The sequence below is a fragment of the Lichenostomus cassidix genome, unplaced genomic scaffold (assembly GCF_008360975.1).
Source record: "Lichenostomus cassidix isolate B80296 unplaced genomic scaffold, HeHo_3.0 HiC_scaffold_36, whole genome shotgun sequence".
In the NCBI taxonomy this organism is placed as follows: domain Eukaryota; kingdom Metazoa; phylum Chordata; class Aves; order Passeriformes; family Meliphagidae; genus Lichenostomus; species Lichenostomus cassidix.
This window is the reverse complement of record NW_028147270.1, coordinates 70,488-85,474: the sequence shown is the minus strand read 5'-3', so window position 1 is coordinate 85,474 and position 14,987 is coordinate 70,488. Positions and strand designations below refer to the sequence as shown.

Genomic DNA, 14,987 nt, shown 5'->3' with positions numbered 1-14,987 from the left:
CTTGAGGATGACCTTCGGCCTCCGGAGGTGAACTTTGGGAGGAGGAGGAGGAGGAGGAGGGGAAGGAGGAGGGGATTGGAAAGGGGAAAAAAATAAAAATAAATTTAAAATAAAATGGGGAAATTTGGGGAAATTTGGGGGAATTTGGGGAGAAAATCACAGAGAAAATTGTAAAAAGTGATTTTTAAAAAATTGTTATTAATTTTAGAGGAATAAAAATGGGGAAAAAAAGGGAAAAAAAGACTCAAAAACGACAAAAATGGAACAAGAAATGATCAAAAAGTGACATAAAATCACTGAAAAATAACAAAAAAGATCGTTTTTTTAAAATTTTTAATCACTAAAAATTGCCCAAAAATAACTTTTTTTGATTTTTAGTCACTAAACAGTTCCTAAAAAGAATTATTTTTATTTTTAATCGCTAAAAATTGCATTAGAAAAATCCTAAAGTGACACAAAATCACTAAAAATTGCCTTAAAAAGATCCCAAAGTGACCAAAATTGGGGAAATTTGGGAGAAAAATGAAAGAGAAAATTGTAAAAAGTGATTTTATTTTAATTTTAGCTGTTTTTTGAGTGATAAAAATGGGAAAAAAGCAAAAAAATGACCAAAAAATGACAAAAAATGGACAAAAAGTGACCAAAAAGTGACAAAAAAATCACTAAAAAATCACTAAAAATTACTTTTAAAAATCAAAAAAATAGTTTATTTTTAATCATTAAAAAAAACCCCAAAGTGACCAAAATTGGGGAAATTTGGGGAGAAAAATGAAAGAGAAAATTATAAAAAGTGATTTTGGAGGAAGAAAAGTAGAAAAAATGCTAAAAAAATGACGAAAAAATGACTAAAAATGACCAAAAAGTGACCAAAAAGTGACATAAAATCACTAAAAAATACCTAAAAAATAACTGAAAAAATCAAATTTTTATTTTTAATCATTAAAAAGATCCCAAAGTGACCAAAATTGGGGAAATTTGGGGAGAAAATAAAAGGGAAAAATTATTAAAAGTGATTTTTGGTTGTTAAGTGAGAAAAAAGGTAAAAAATGACCCAAAAATGGCAAAAAATGGACAAAAAGTGAGATAAAATCATTAAAAAATACCTAAAAAATTCAATTTTTAAATTTTTAATCACTAAAAATTGCCTAAAAGAGAATAATTTTTATTTTTAATCACTAAAAAGTTCCTAAAACGAATTATTTTTATTTTTAAGCACTAAAAATAACTAAAAAATTATTTTAATTACTAAAAGTTCCTAAAAATAATTATTTTCATTTTCAATCAGTAAAATTTCCTATAAAAATTATTTTCATTTTTAGTCACTACAAAGTTCCTAAAAAGAAATTATTTTTATTTTTAATCACTAAAAATTCAATTTAAAAATATTAATTTTTATATTTAATCAATAAAATTGCCTTACAAAGATCCCAAAGTGACCAAAATTGGGGAAAATTAACGCAAATTTTCTCAAAAAAACCCAAATTCTCCCCATAAAACTCCAAAACTCCCTCAGAAAAATCTAAAATTCCCTCATGGAAACGCCAAATTTCCCACATTTTCACCCCAAATTTCCCACTTTTCACCCCAAATCCCCTCATAAAAACCCCAAATTTCCCATTTTTTTAACCCAAATTCCCTCACAAAAACCCCAAATTTCCCATTTTTTACCTCAAATTTCCATTTCTCACCCCAAATTCCCCATTTTTTACCTGAAATTCCCTTTTTTCACTCCAAATCCCCTCATGAAAACCCTGAATTCCCCATTTTTCGCCCCAAATTCCCCATTTTTCACACTAAATTCCCCATTTTTTCACCCCAAATCCCCATTTTTTACCCAAAATGCCCATTTTTCACCCCAACTCCCCTCACAAAAACCCCAAATTCCCCATTTTTCACCCCAAATTTCCCCTTTTCTCACCCCAATTTTCGCCTCAACGCCTTCCCGCCATTTTCCCCTCAGCGCTGGCCACGCCCCCCGGCGCGAGCCTTTTCCCGCTCTTTTCCTCCCCTCAGCGCTGGCCACGCCCCCTCCATTCAACCCAATGGCAACCAAGCCACGCCCCCTCCCTTAACCACGCCCACCCATTGTAACCAATGAGGCTTTGTGGTGCTCTGCGTTAAGCCACGCCCCCAAATCGCCTTATAAGGTAAAACCACGCCCACTCCACAAGCCACGCCCCTTCCCATTGCTCCCAATGGGATTTAAGCCACGCCCACAATCTCCTTATAAGGTAAACACCGCCCAGTGCTTAAGCCACGCCCCCTCCCATTATTCCCAATGGGATTTCAAACCACGCCCACCGGCTCTGGCCACGCCCCCTCCCCTCAGCGCCCTGCCCATCCCCCACCGCAATTAACGCCTCATTAATTGCTCCCCGGCGGGTTAATAGCTCACTCATTAACTGCCGCCCCGCTGATTAGCGGTTGTTAATTAACCCCGCGGGGCGCCTCAAGGGGGCCGCGGCCGGATTTCATTAACCCTTGCCGCTAATGAAGCTCCGCGCCGCTAATTAATAATTCAATCGTAATTAATAATTCGATCCGCGGCGGTTTAATGAGCCCGTTGCTCGGTAATATGCTAATTAACGCGGTAATTAACCCCCTCCGCGCCACCAGGCCCGCTCCCGTTTTAGCCCGCTAATTAGCGCGCTAATTAACATAATTAATTAACGGCAGGCGAGGAAGAAGCGGCGTGAGGCCTTTAACACCAAGCTCCGCCCCCCGTGCTTTCCTATTGGTCAGCTCCGCCTTGACCCCGCCTCCCCGCGCTGATTGGCTGAGGGTTCACCCCTTCCTGCCGTTACGCGAGTTCCTATTGGCCGCCGCCCCTCTATCGATGTAAGGCGCGTTTCTATTGGTTGTCTTAGCCACAGTCCAACCCCTGATTTAGCCGCTGCCTCGCCGCTGCCATTGGCTGCCGCTCTTCCCGCCTCCCGGCTTTCCGCTGTTCCTATTGGCTGTCGGCCGCTTAGCCCCGCCTGTCTCTAATCCTATTGGCGGAAGCGGAGTCACCCCGCTGCGATTGGTTCTCAATGTTCGGGAATTTTATTAGGTGGTTTAGCCGTCAATCAGAGACGCGTCGTTTTGATTGGGTAATGCCTGTCTGGACTCGCCCACTATGTAGTAAGGCGCTCCCTGATTGGCCGCCCCCTCAGGGCCCCTCACAGCGCGGGCGGGCGGCCATGGCGGCCATGGCGGCTGCTGCCGGAGGAGCCGCGGCGGCGAGCGGCGCAGGCCCGGGGCTTAGCGGCGGAACCGGAGAGCCTTCTCCGCCCTACGGCAACGGGCTGGCGGCCGCGGGGCAGGAGGAGGCGGCGCTGGGCGAAGGGGGGAGCCGGGCTCGGGGAGGGAGCGGCCGCGGCGGGGCCGGGGGAGGGACGGGAGGGACGGCGGGGGGAAGCGGGCTCGGGAGCGGAGCTGCCGCCGCCGCCGCCGCCGCCGCCGCCGCGTCCGGCTCGGTGCCGGGGCCGCAGCACGAGGGAGGAGGCGAGGAGCTGGAGGAGGAAGCGGGGCTGGGGGAAGGCGAGGCGGGAGAAGCTGCCATTGAGGATCCGGTGAGTGCCGTGAGGGGAGAGCGGGGGAAATGGCGGGAAGGCGTGAGGGGGAGGAAAAGGCGGGAAAGCGTGAGGGGGGGAAAGGGCGGGAAAGTGGGGGGAAAGTGGGGATTTGTGAGGGAAAAAGTGGGGATTTGAGGGAAAAAGTGGGGATTTGAGGGGAAAAAGTGGGTTAAAAGTGGGGATTTGAGGGGAAAAGTGGGAACTTGTGAGGGGAAAGTGGGGATTTGTGGGATAAAAGTGGAGATTTGAGGGGAAAAGTGGGGATTTGTGAGGGAAAAAGTGGAGATTTGTGAGGGGAAAGTGGGATAAAAGTGGGGATTTGAGGAGAAAAGTGGGGATTTGTGAGGGGAAAAGTGGGAAATGGAGGGATAAAAGTGGGGATTTGAGGGGAAAAGTGGGGATTTCTGCGGGAAAAGTGAGGATTTGAGGGATATAAGTGGGGATTTGTGAGGGGAAAGGGGGTTAAAAGTCGGGATTTGAGGGGAAAAGTGGGTTAAAAGTGGGGATTTGAGGGATAAAAGTGTGGATTTGACGGGAAAAGTTGAGATTTGTGGGCTAAAGTGGGGATTTGTGAGGGAAAATTGAGGATCTGAGAGATAAAAGTGGAGATTTGGGGGGAAAATTGGGAATTTGAGGAGAAAAATTGGGTTAAAAGTGGGGATTTGAGGGATAAAAGTGGAGATTTGAGGGATAAAAGTGAGGATTTGTGAGGGAAAAGTGTGGGTTTGTGAGGGGAAAGTGGGTTAAAAGTGGGGATTTGAGGGGATAAGTGGGGATTTGTGAGGAAAAAACAGGTTAAAAGTGGGGATTTGTGAGGGAAGAGCGAGGATTTGAGGGGAAAAGTGGAGATTTGAGGGGAAAAAGTGGATTAAAAGTGGAGATTTGAGGGGAAAAGTGGAGATTTGAGGGGAAAAAGTGGATTAAAAGTGGAGATTTGAGGGGAAAGGTGGGGATTTGAGTGATAAAAGTGGGGATTTGTGAGCGAAAATTAGGGATTTGAGGGATAAAAGTGGGAAATTGAGGGGAAAAGAGGGTTAAAAGTGGGGATTTGTAGGGAAAAGTGAGGATTTGAGGGATAGAAGTGAGGATTTGAGAGGGAAAAGTGGTTTAAAAGTGGGGATTTGAGGGGAAAATTGGGAATTTGTGAGGGAAAAGTTGGGTAGAATTGTGGATTTGAGGGACTAAAAGTGGGTATTTGTGAGGGAAAAGTGAGTATTTGAGGGATTAAAGTGAGATTTGTGAGGGAAAAGTGGTTTAAAAGTGGAGATTTGTGGGATAAAAGTGGAGATTCGAGGAGGAAAAATGAGGATTTGTGATGGAAAAGTGAGAATTTGAGGGATGAAAGTGGGGATTTGAGGGGTAAAAGCTGAAATTTGAGGGGAAAAGTGGGAATTTGAGGGATAAAAGATATTTTTGGGGAAAAATTGGATTTTTTTGGGGGAAAATTGGATTTTTGGGGGAAAAATCCATTTTTTTCATGGGAAAATCCCGATTTTTGGGGCGAAAAATTGGATTTTTGGGGAAAAGATCTGATTTTTTCTAGGGAAAATTCAGATTTTTGGAGGGAAAAATGGGATTTTTGGGGGAAAATTTGGGGTTATTGTGGAAAAATTGTGGGTTTTTTGATCCCTGTGTGGATTTTTCGATTCCTAATTAAACTTTTGGGTTGATTTTATGGTTTTTTTGGGATTTCCAGGAGCTGGAGGCCATCAAGGCTCGAGTGAGGGAAATGGAGGAAGAAGCAGAAAAGCTGAAAGAGCTTCAGAACGAGGTGGAGAAACAGATGAACATGAGTCCTCCTCCTGGCAATGGTGAGAAACCCAAAAAATGGGCAAAAAACACAAAAATCCATCCAAAAACCCCTGAAATGTGAGAAAAATATCCCAAAAATGGGGGAAAATCCCCCAAAAATGGGAAAAAATTGACTAAAAAATGGAGAAAAATCACCTAAAAATGAGGAAAAATGGGAAAAAAAGGCAAAAAATCGACCAAAAAATGGAAAAAAATGGGAAAAAAAGGCAAAAAATCCCCCAAAAATGGGAAAAACTCAACCAAAAACTGAGGAAAAATGGGAAAAATTGACCCAAAAATGGGGAAAAAAATCACAAAATTTCACCTGGAAAATATCAAAATCTGGGAAAATCACCCCAAAAAAGGAGATAAATCAACCCAAAAATGGGGAAAAATCACAAAAAATTGACCCAAAACCCCCCAAAGTGTGAAAAAAACACCCAAAAAACCTCAAAATGTGAAAAAATTAGCTCAAAAATGGGGAAAAACCACAAAAAATCAGCAAAAATCCACCTGGAAAACATCAAAATTGGGAAAAATCACCCAAAAAATGGGAAAAAAAGGCAAAAAATCCCCAAAAAATGGGAAAGAATCAACCCAAAAATGGGAAAAATTCCCCAAATTTTCCCAAAAATCCTCATTTTTCACCCCAAATTCCCATTTTTCCTTCCAAAACTTCCCATTTTGGGTCCAAAAATTCTCATTTCAACTCAAAAAAATCCCCATTTTTCCCCTAAAAACCCCAATTTTCTCCCCCAAATTACCCAAGTTTTCCCAAAATTTTCCCCAAAATTTCCCAGAATTTCCATTTTGACTTAAAAAATTCTCACTTTTCCCCCTAAAAATCTCCATTTTTCCCCCAAAATCTCCATTTTTTCACCTAAACTCTCCTTTTTTTCCCCCAATTTTTCCCCTAAATCTCCCAAAATTTCCCAAAACATCCCAAGAATTCCCCAAAATATCCCCAAAACTCCCCAAATTTTCCCCAAATTCCCATTTTGACTTAAAAAATTCTCACTTTTCACCCCAAAATCCCCATTTTTTCACCTAAAATTTCCATTTTTTCCCCGAAAATCTCCATTTTTTCACCTAAAATCTCCATTTTTTCCCCCAAATTTTCCCCAGGTTTTCCCCAAATTCCCAAATTTTCCCAAAATTCCCATTTTTCACCCCATTTTCCCCCCATTTTCCAGCTGGCCCTGTGATCATGTCTCTGGAGGAGAAGATGGAGGCAGATGCTCGATCCATCTACGTGGGAAACGTGAGAAAAATTCCAATTATTTTTGGAGAAAATCAAACTTTTGGGGAAAAAACCAGAAAATATTGGGAAATTTGGGAGGTTTGGGGGACATGGGGAAAAAATGGGATTTTTTGGGGGAAAAAATAGGGGAAAATTGGGATTTTTTGGGGGAAAATTTGGATATTTTTTGGGGAAAAAAATTGGGATATTTTGGGTGGAAAAATTGGATTTTTGGGGAAAAAGTTTGAATTTTTGGGGGAAAAATTTGGATTTTTTGGGGGTAAAAATGGAGGAAAAATGGGAGAAAAATTGGATTTTTTGGGGGGAAAATGTGGATTTTTTTAGCGCAAAAATTGGGGAAAAAATGGGGGAAAATTGGATTTTTTGGGAGAAAAAATAGGAGAAAAATTGGATTTTTGGGGGGAAAAAATTGGATTTTTTAGGGGAAAAAATGGAGAAAATTGAATTTTTAGAGGAAAGATTTTTTGAGGAAAATTTGATTTTAAAAGTTTTAGAAAATTAGGGGAAAAAATGGGATTTTTTGGGGGGAAAAATTTGGATTTTTTGGGGGTAAAAATGGAGGAAAAAATGGGAGAAAAATCCCCAAAATCCCCCAAAGTCCCTAAAACCTTTTTGGAACATTTATTTTGATTTTTCCAGGCGAAAAATTGGCAAAACCAGCAAAAAATTAGGAAAAAATCCCAAGAAAAATCACAAAAAATGTCGCGAAAATTCGGAAAAAATCCAAAAAAAATCCCAAAAAAATCCAAAAAAAATCCCAAAAAATCCCCAAAATCCCCCAAAGTCCCTAAAACCTTTTTGGAACATTTATTTTGATTTTTCCAGGCGAAAAATTGGCAAAACCAGCAAAAAGTTAGGAGAAAAATCCCAAGAAAATCATGAAAAATATTGTGAAAAATTCTGAAAAAATTCGGAAAAAAATCGGAAAAAATGGAAAAAAAATCTGAAAAAAAAATGAAAAAATCAGGAAAAGGAAAAAAATCAGGAAAAAATGCAAAAAAAATCTGAAAAAAATCTGAAAAAAAAATGCAAGAAAATTTTTTAAAAATCCAAAAAAATCCATTAAAAAATCTGAAAAAACCCCCAAAAAATTCGAAAAAAAATGCAAAAAAAATTGGACAAAATCCCAAAAATTCCCCAAAATTCCCCAAACTCCTCCAGCCTCCCAAACCCCATTTCAACCCCATTTTTTGGGAATTTCCAAGTGGATTGTGGCACCTGGATTAGCGAAAAATCGGGAAAAAATTGCCCAAAAAATTGCAAAAAATTTAAAAAAAAACGCAAAAAAAATCCGAAAAAATTCTGAAAAATTCCCAAAAAATTCCCAAAAATTCCCCAAACTCCCCCAAGCTCCCAAAGCCCATTTTAACCCCATTTATTTTGGTTTTCCAGGTGGATTACGGGGCGACAGCCGAGGAGCTGGAGGCTCATTTCCATGGCTGCGGCTCTGTGAACAGAGTGACAATCCTGTGTGACAAGTACAGCGGCCACCCCAAGGGGTAGGAGAAATTATGCTAATTTATGCTAATTTATGCTAATTTAATGGGGATTATACACTCATGGAGGTGTGGGAAAAATTTGGGGTTTTTAGAGTGAAGTTTGGGGTTTTTTTCGGGGATTTTTGGGGATTTTTTGTGATTTTTTGTCAATTTTTGGTGATTTTTTAGTGATTTTTTTGTTGATTTTTGGGTGATTTTTCAGGGATTTTTAGGATTCTTTTGTCGTTTTTTAAGTGATTTTTTAGTGATTTTTGGGTGATTTTTCGTTGATTTTTTAGTGATTTTTGGTGATTTTTGGGTCAACTTTTTGTCAATTTTTGATGATTTTTCAGTGATTTTTTAGTGATGTTTGGGTGATTTTTGGGTGATTTTTAATTGATTTTTGGTGATTTTTGATGATTTTTTGGTGATTTTTTTGTCAATTTTTGGTGATTTTTTAGTGATTTTTTAGTGATTTTTTGGTGATTTTTAGGGGATTTTTTATCAATTTCTTGTCAATTTTTAGTGATTTTTTGGTTGATTTTTGGGTGATTCTTCAGTGATTTTTGGGTGATTTTTTTGTCAACTTTTGATGATTTTTTTGTGATTTTTTGGTGATTTTTCGTTGACTTTTTAGTGATTTTTCAGAGATTTTTTGGTTGATTTTTTGTCAATTTTTGGTAATTTTTTTAGTAATTTTTTAGTGATTTTTGGGTGATTTTTAAATTAAATTTGGGTGATTTGTTATTAATTGCTGTGTGACAAGTACAGCGGCCACCCCAAGGGGTAGGAGAAGTTATGCTAATTTATGCTAATTTATGCTAATTAAGCACCTCTGGAAGATGTGGGAAAAATTTGGGGTTTTTAGAGTGAAGTTTGGGGTTTTTTTCAGGGATTTTTGGGGATTTTTTGTCAATTTTTGGTGATTTTTTAGTGATTTTTTGGTCAATTTTGGGTGATTTTTTAGTGATTTTTTGGTGATTTTTTAGTGGTTTTGGGTGATTTTTGAGTGATTTTTAGGTGATTTTTTGGTGGTTTTTTGGTGATTTTTTTGTCAATTTTTGATGATTTTTTGTCGATTTTTGAATTAATTTTTTGGTGATTTTTTTAGTGATTTTTTAAGTGATTTTATAGTGATTTTTTTAGTGATTTTTAGGGGTTTTTTTGGGATTTTTTTAGGGATTTTTGATGATTTTTTGTCAATTTTTGGTGATTTTTTTATCAATTTTTTTGTCAATTTTCAGTGATTTTTCAGTGATTTTTTAGTGATGTTTTAGTGATTTTTGGGTGATTTTTTAGTGATTTTTGGGTGATTTTTTAGTGATGTTTGGGTGATTTTTGAGTGATTTTTGGGTGATTTTTTGATGACTTTTTGGTGATTTTTGTCAATTTTTTGTCAATTTTTTCTCAATTTTTGATGATTTTTCAGTGATTTTTTGGTGATTTTTTGTTGCTTTTTTGGTGATTTTTTAGTGATTTTTTGTTGATTTTGGAGTAAATTTTTAGTGATTTTTGGGTGATTTTTTGGTGATTTTTGGTGATTTTTTAAATGATTTTTCAGTTGATTTCTGGGTGATTTTCTACTAATTCCTGGGTGATTTTTTTCCTCATTTTTGGGTGATTTTTGGGTCAATTTTTGGTCAATTTTATTTCATTTTCCAGCTTCGCCTACATCGAATTTTCGGACAAGGAATCTGTCAGAACCTCCATGGCTCTGGATGAATCTCTCTTCAGGGGGAGGCAAATCAAGGTAGGAAAACATTTCCTCAAATTTCCTGAAATTCCCCAAATTTCCTCACTTTTCCCAAATTTTCCCCAATTTTTTTACCATTTTTTTACCATTTTTTGTGATTTTTTTCCGATTTTTTGTGATTTTTTTCTAATTTTTTTGTGATTTTTTCCCAATTTTTGGTGTATTTTTGCTCAATTTTTGGAGGAATTATTTTTAATATTTCCCAAAATTTTCCCAATTTTTTCCTCATTTTTTACCTTTTTTTACCATTTTTTACGATTTTTTGGTGATTTTTTTTCCAGTTTTTCGCCATTTTTTTTCCAAAATTTTCTGTTTCTTTTTGCTCAATTTTTGGATTATTTTTTCCCCCAAATTTCCTCGCTTTTCCCAAAATTTTCCCAAATTTTTTACCATTTTTTGCAATTTTTAATGATTTTTTAAAATAATTTTTTGCGATTTTCCCCCAATTTTTTACGATTTTTTCGCCTTTTTTCCCCAATTTTTTGTGTATTTTTTCTCAATTTTTGGAGGAATTTTTTGCAAATTTTTCCCATTTTTTCCCCCAAATTTTCCCTCATTTTTTACCTTTTTTTTCCAATTTTTGGTGATTTTTTTTCTCAATTTTTTGGGCAATTTTTGGAGGATTTTTTTTCAATATTTTCCTAATTTTTCCCAATTTTTTCCCGTTTTTTCCAATTTTTTGTGATTTTTTTTTCAATATTTTGGTGATTTTTTTTCCCATTTTTTGTGTATTTTTACTGCATTTCTGGAGGAATTTTTTGCAAAATTTTCCCAATTTTTCCCCAAATTTTCCCTCATTTTTTGTAATTTTTTTTCCAATTTTTCGTTGATATTTTTCCAATTCTTTGCCATTTCTTCCCAATTTTTTTGTGATGTTTTTCCCCAATTTTTTGGTGTATTTTTGCTCAATTTTTGGAGGAATTATTTTTAATATTTCCCAAAATTTTCCCAATTTTTCCCTCATTTTTTACCTTTTTTTTTTCCAATTTTTTACGATTTTTTTTCCAATTTTTCGCCATTTTTTTCCCCAAATTTTCTGTTTCTTTTTGCTCAATTTTTGGAGGATTTTTTCCCCCAAATTTCCTCACTTTTCCCAAATTTTTCCCAAATTTTTCTCAAATTTTCTCAAATTTTTTTACCCTTTTTTTACCATTTTTTACGATTTTTTTTTCAATTTTTTGGGTGAATTTTTTCAAATTTTTTACGATTTTTTTCGCCTTTTTTTCCCCAATTTTTTGTGGATTTTTATTCCATTTCTGGAGGAATTTTTTGCAAAATTTTCCCAATTTTTCCCCAAATTTTCCCTCATTTTCCCGAAATTTTTCCTCATTTTTTACCATTTTTTCCAATTTTTCCCCGATTTTTCACCATTTTTTCCTCAACTTTTTTGGTGTATTTTTGCTCAATTTTTGGAGAATTTTTTTCCAATATTTCCCAAAAAAATTTCCCAATTTTCCCCCAAATTTTCCCAAATTTTTCCCAAATTTTCCCAAATTTTTTCTGATTTTTTCCAATTTTATTTTCAATTTTTTAACCCTTTCTTCCCCATTTTTCACCCAATTTTCTCAATTTTTTCACCATTTTTTCCCAAAATTTCACTTTTTTCCCCAAATCTTTCCTTTTTCTCCCATTTAGATGATTCTCAATCAAACTAACTAATTTTAATTCTCATTTTCCTCTCAATTCCTCCATTTTTGGGTCATTTTTTAACCCTTTCTTGGCCATTTTTCAACCAATTTTTCCCATTTTTTCACCCAATTTTCACCATTTTTTCACCATTTTTCCCCCAAAATTTCACTTTTTTCCCCAAAATCTCCCTTTTTCTCCCCAACCAGCTGATCCCAAACCAAACTAACTAATTTCAATCCTCATTTTTCTCACAATTCCTCCATTTTTGGGTCATTTTTAACCCTTTCTTGGCCATTTTTAACCCTTTCTTCCCCATTTTTCCACCGATTTTCCCCAAATTTTCACCGATTTTCCCCAAATTTTCACTCTTTTCCACAAATTTTTGCTTTTTCTCTCCAAAGCTGATCCTCAAGAGGACAAACCAATTTTTAATTCTCATTTTCCTCACAATTCCTCCATTTTTGGCTCATTTTTAACCCTTTCTTTGCCATTTTTCCACCAATTTTCACCATTTTTTCAGCAATTTTTCCCAAATTTTCAAAATTTCTCCCCAAAATTTTGGATTTTTTCCCTAAATCTTTATTTCTTTCCCCAACAGATGATCCCAAACAGAATAAACTCCTTTTAATTCCCATTTTCCTCACAATTTCTCCAATTTTAGCTCATTTTTAACCCTTTTATTGCCATTTTTAACCCTTTCTTGGCCATTTTCCCACCCATTTTCCCCAAATTTTCACCGATTTTTCCCAAAATTTCACTTTTTTTTCCCAAATCTTTGCTTTTTCTCCCCAAAGCTGATCCCCAAGAGGACGAACCAATTTTTAATTCTCATTTTTAAGCTCGTTTTTAACCCTTTCTTCCCCATTTTTAACCCTTTCTTCCCCATTTTCCCACCGATTTTCCCCATTTTTTTTTCCTTTTTCCCCAAAATTTCACTCTTTTTCCCCAAATCCTCATCCCAAAAAGGGTAAACTAATTTTGACTCTCATTTTGTTCCTAATTTCTGCATTTCTTCCCCATTTTTAACCCTTTCTTCCCCGTTTTTAACCCTTTCTTACCCGTTTTTTGGCAGATTTTCCTCATTTTTTCACCCATTTTCACCAAATTTTCACCGATTTTTCCCAAAATTTCACTTTTTTTCCCCAAATCTTTGCTTTTTCTCCCCCCAGGTGATCCCCAAGAGGACGAACCGGCCCGGGATCAGCAGCACAGACCGAGGCTTCCCCCGGGGTCGATTCCGGGGCAGAGGGGGAGGAGCTTTCGGCTCTTCTCGCTCGAGATTCTACAGCAGCTACGCCCGGCCCCGGGGACGGGGGTACCGGTGAGATTTTGGGGAAAAAAACTCCAAATTTGGGGCTTTTCAGGTGTCTGGGGTGTGCAGAAAAAATTTGGGAATTTTAGGAAAAAATTTGGGGTTTTTATGACGAAGTTTGGGGTTTTTACAGCGAATTTTAGGGTTTTTTCGATGGATTTTGGGTGATTTTTGGGTTCATACCAGTGAGATTTTGGGGGAAAAAGGAGGATTTTGGGGCTTTTGGGAGGTCTGGGACATGCAGAAAAAATTTGGGATTTTTAGGAAAAAATTTGGGGTTTTTATGACGAAATTTGGGGATTTTATGGCAAATTTTATGAGTTTCACGATTAATTTTTGTGGTTTTATTGAGATTTTTGGGTGATTTTTGGGGTCATAGAGGTGAGATTTTTGGGGGAAAATCTGCTGGTTTTGAGGCTTTTGGGAGGTGGAATATGGAAAAAAAGTTTGGGAATTTTAGGAAAAAATTTGGGGATTTTAGGAAAAAAATTGTGGTTTTTATACCAAATTTTCAGGTTTTTATTGTGAATTTTTGTGGATTTTGGGTGATTTTTTTGGGTCACAATTAGGAGGTTTTGGGGGAAAAATCAGGGATTTTGGGACTTTGGGGTGGTGGGAATATTGGGGAAAAAATTGGGGATTTTAGGAAAAAATTTGGGGTTTTTAGAGCAAAATTTGTGGTTTTTATGACAAATTTTTGGTTTTTTATTGTGGATTTTGGGTGATTTTTGGGGTCACAATTAGGAGGTTTTGGGGCAAAATCAGTGATTTTGGGGTTTCTGGGATTTTGGGATTTTTGGGTAAAAATTTGGGATTTTTTAGGACAAAATTTGGAGGTTTTAGAGCGAAATTTGTGGTTTTTAGGATGAATTTTGGGTTTTTTACTGTTGAATTTTGGTGGATTTTTGCTTCTCTCAGGTGAAATTTTGGGGCAAATTCCAGGGATTTTGGGACTTTTGGGATCTTTGGGATGAAATTCAGGGATTTTGGGTAAAAATTTGGGGTTTTTAGGGAAAAATTTGGAGTTTTTAGGAAAAAAAATTGAGATTTTTACGGAAAAATTTGAGATTTTTAGGAAAAATTTGGGATTTTTAGGAAAAAAATTTGAGATTTTTAGGGAAAAAAATTGGAGTTTTTAGGAAAAATTTTGGGATTTTTAGAGGGAAAAATTGAGAATTTTAGGACAAATTTTGGAGATTTTAGGAAAAAATTGGAGATTTTTAGAAAGAAAAATTTGAGATTTTTAGGAAAAAAAAATTCCACCAAAAATCCAAATTTTTCCATTAAAAATTCAATTTATTTTCCCATTTTTCACTCTAATTTTGGGTCATTTTGGGTTTATTTTGCTAAAATTTCATATTTTTGTTATTTTTTTTTTATTTTCCATCATTTTCACCCCAAAATTTCCCCAAATTTTCCCAAAATCCTCATTTTTTTCTCCATTTTTCTCTTGCAGGGGTCGATCCAGAGCCACTTCCTGGTATTCTCCATATTAACAAAAAACCCCAAAATTCCCTTTTTTCCCCCCAAAAAAATCCCAAAAAATCCCCAAAAAATCCCAAAAAAATCCCCAAAAAATTTGGGGAAAAACTCAGGAAAATCCCTGAGAATTTCCCCAAAAATTCAAGTTTTTTCCCCAAAAAAAAATTTGATTTTTTTCCCCCAAAAATTTCCTTTTTTCCCCCCAAAAATCCAAAAAATTCCCAAAAAATTCCCCAAGAATCCCAAAAAATCCCCAAAAAATCCCAAAAAATTCCCAAAAATTCCCCAAAAAATTCCCAAAAAATCCTCAAAAATTTCCCAAAAATTCCTCAAAAAATTCCCAAAAAATTTCCAGAAATTTCCCAAAAAATTTCCCAAAAATTCCCAAAAAATCCCCAAAAAAAAAAGTTTGTTTTGCAGGTTGAAGGAAAAAGAAGAAGAAAAAAAAAAAATTAAAAAAAAAACTGAAATGAAAAAATAAAAATAAAAAAAATTTTTTTGGGTTTCGGGAGGAGGGAGGAGGAAAAAAATCTAAAAAATTTAAAAATTTTGGGGAATTTTGGAAAAAAAGAATAATTTTGGGGGGGGGGGAGGGGCAGGGAGGAGGAAAAAATAGAAAAAATATTAAAAATTAAAAAAAAAAAAAATTTGGGAAAAATAAAAAAAATGAAAAAAAAAAAACTGAGTTTGAGTTTTTTGTGGAAAAAATGAAAATTGAATTTAT

At 36.3% G+C, this 14,987-nt stretch overlaps 1 protein-coding gene across 1 annotated transcript; it reads left to right on the top strand.

The window, feature by feature from the left end:
• Positions 1-3,155: 3,155 nt before the first annotated feature.
• Positions 3,156-14,475, top strand: PABPN1 (poly(A) binding protein nuclear 1). Its single transcript, XM_085044415.1, has 7 exons — positions 3,156-3,554; positions 5,254-5,368; positions 6,542-6,609; positions 8,002-8,108; positions 9,750-9,837; positions 12,639-12,790; positions 14,238-14,475. Exons 1-7 carry the CDS (start codon positions 3,183-3,185, stop codon positions 14,275-14,277), a joined length of 942 nt encoding a protein of 313 aa, XP_084900541.1. The 5' UTR covers positions 3,156-3,182; the 3' UTR covers positions 14,278-14,475.
• Positions 14,476-14,987: the final 512 nt, after the last annotated feature.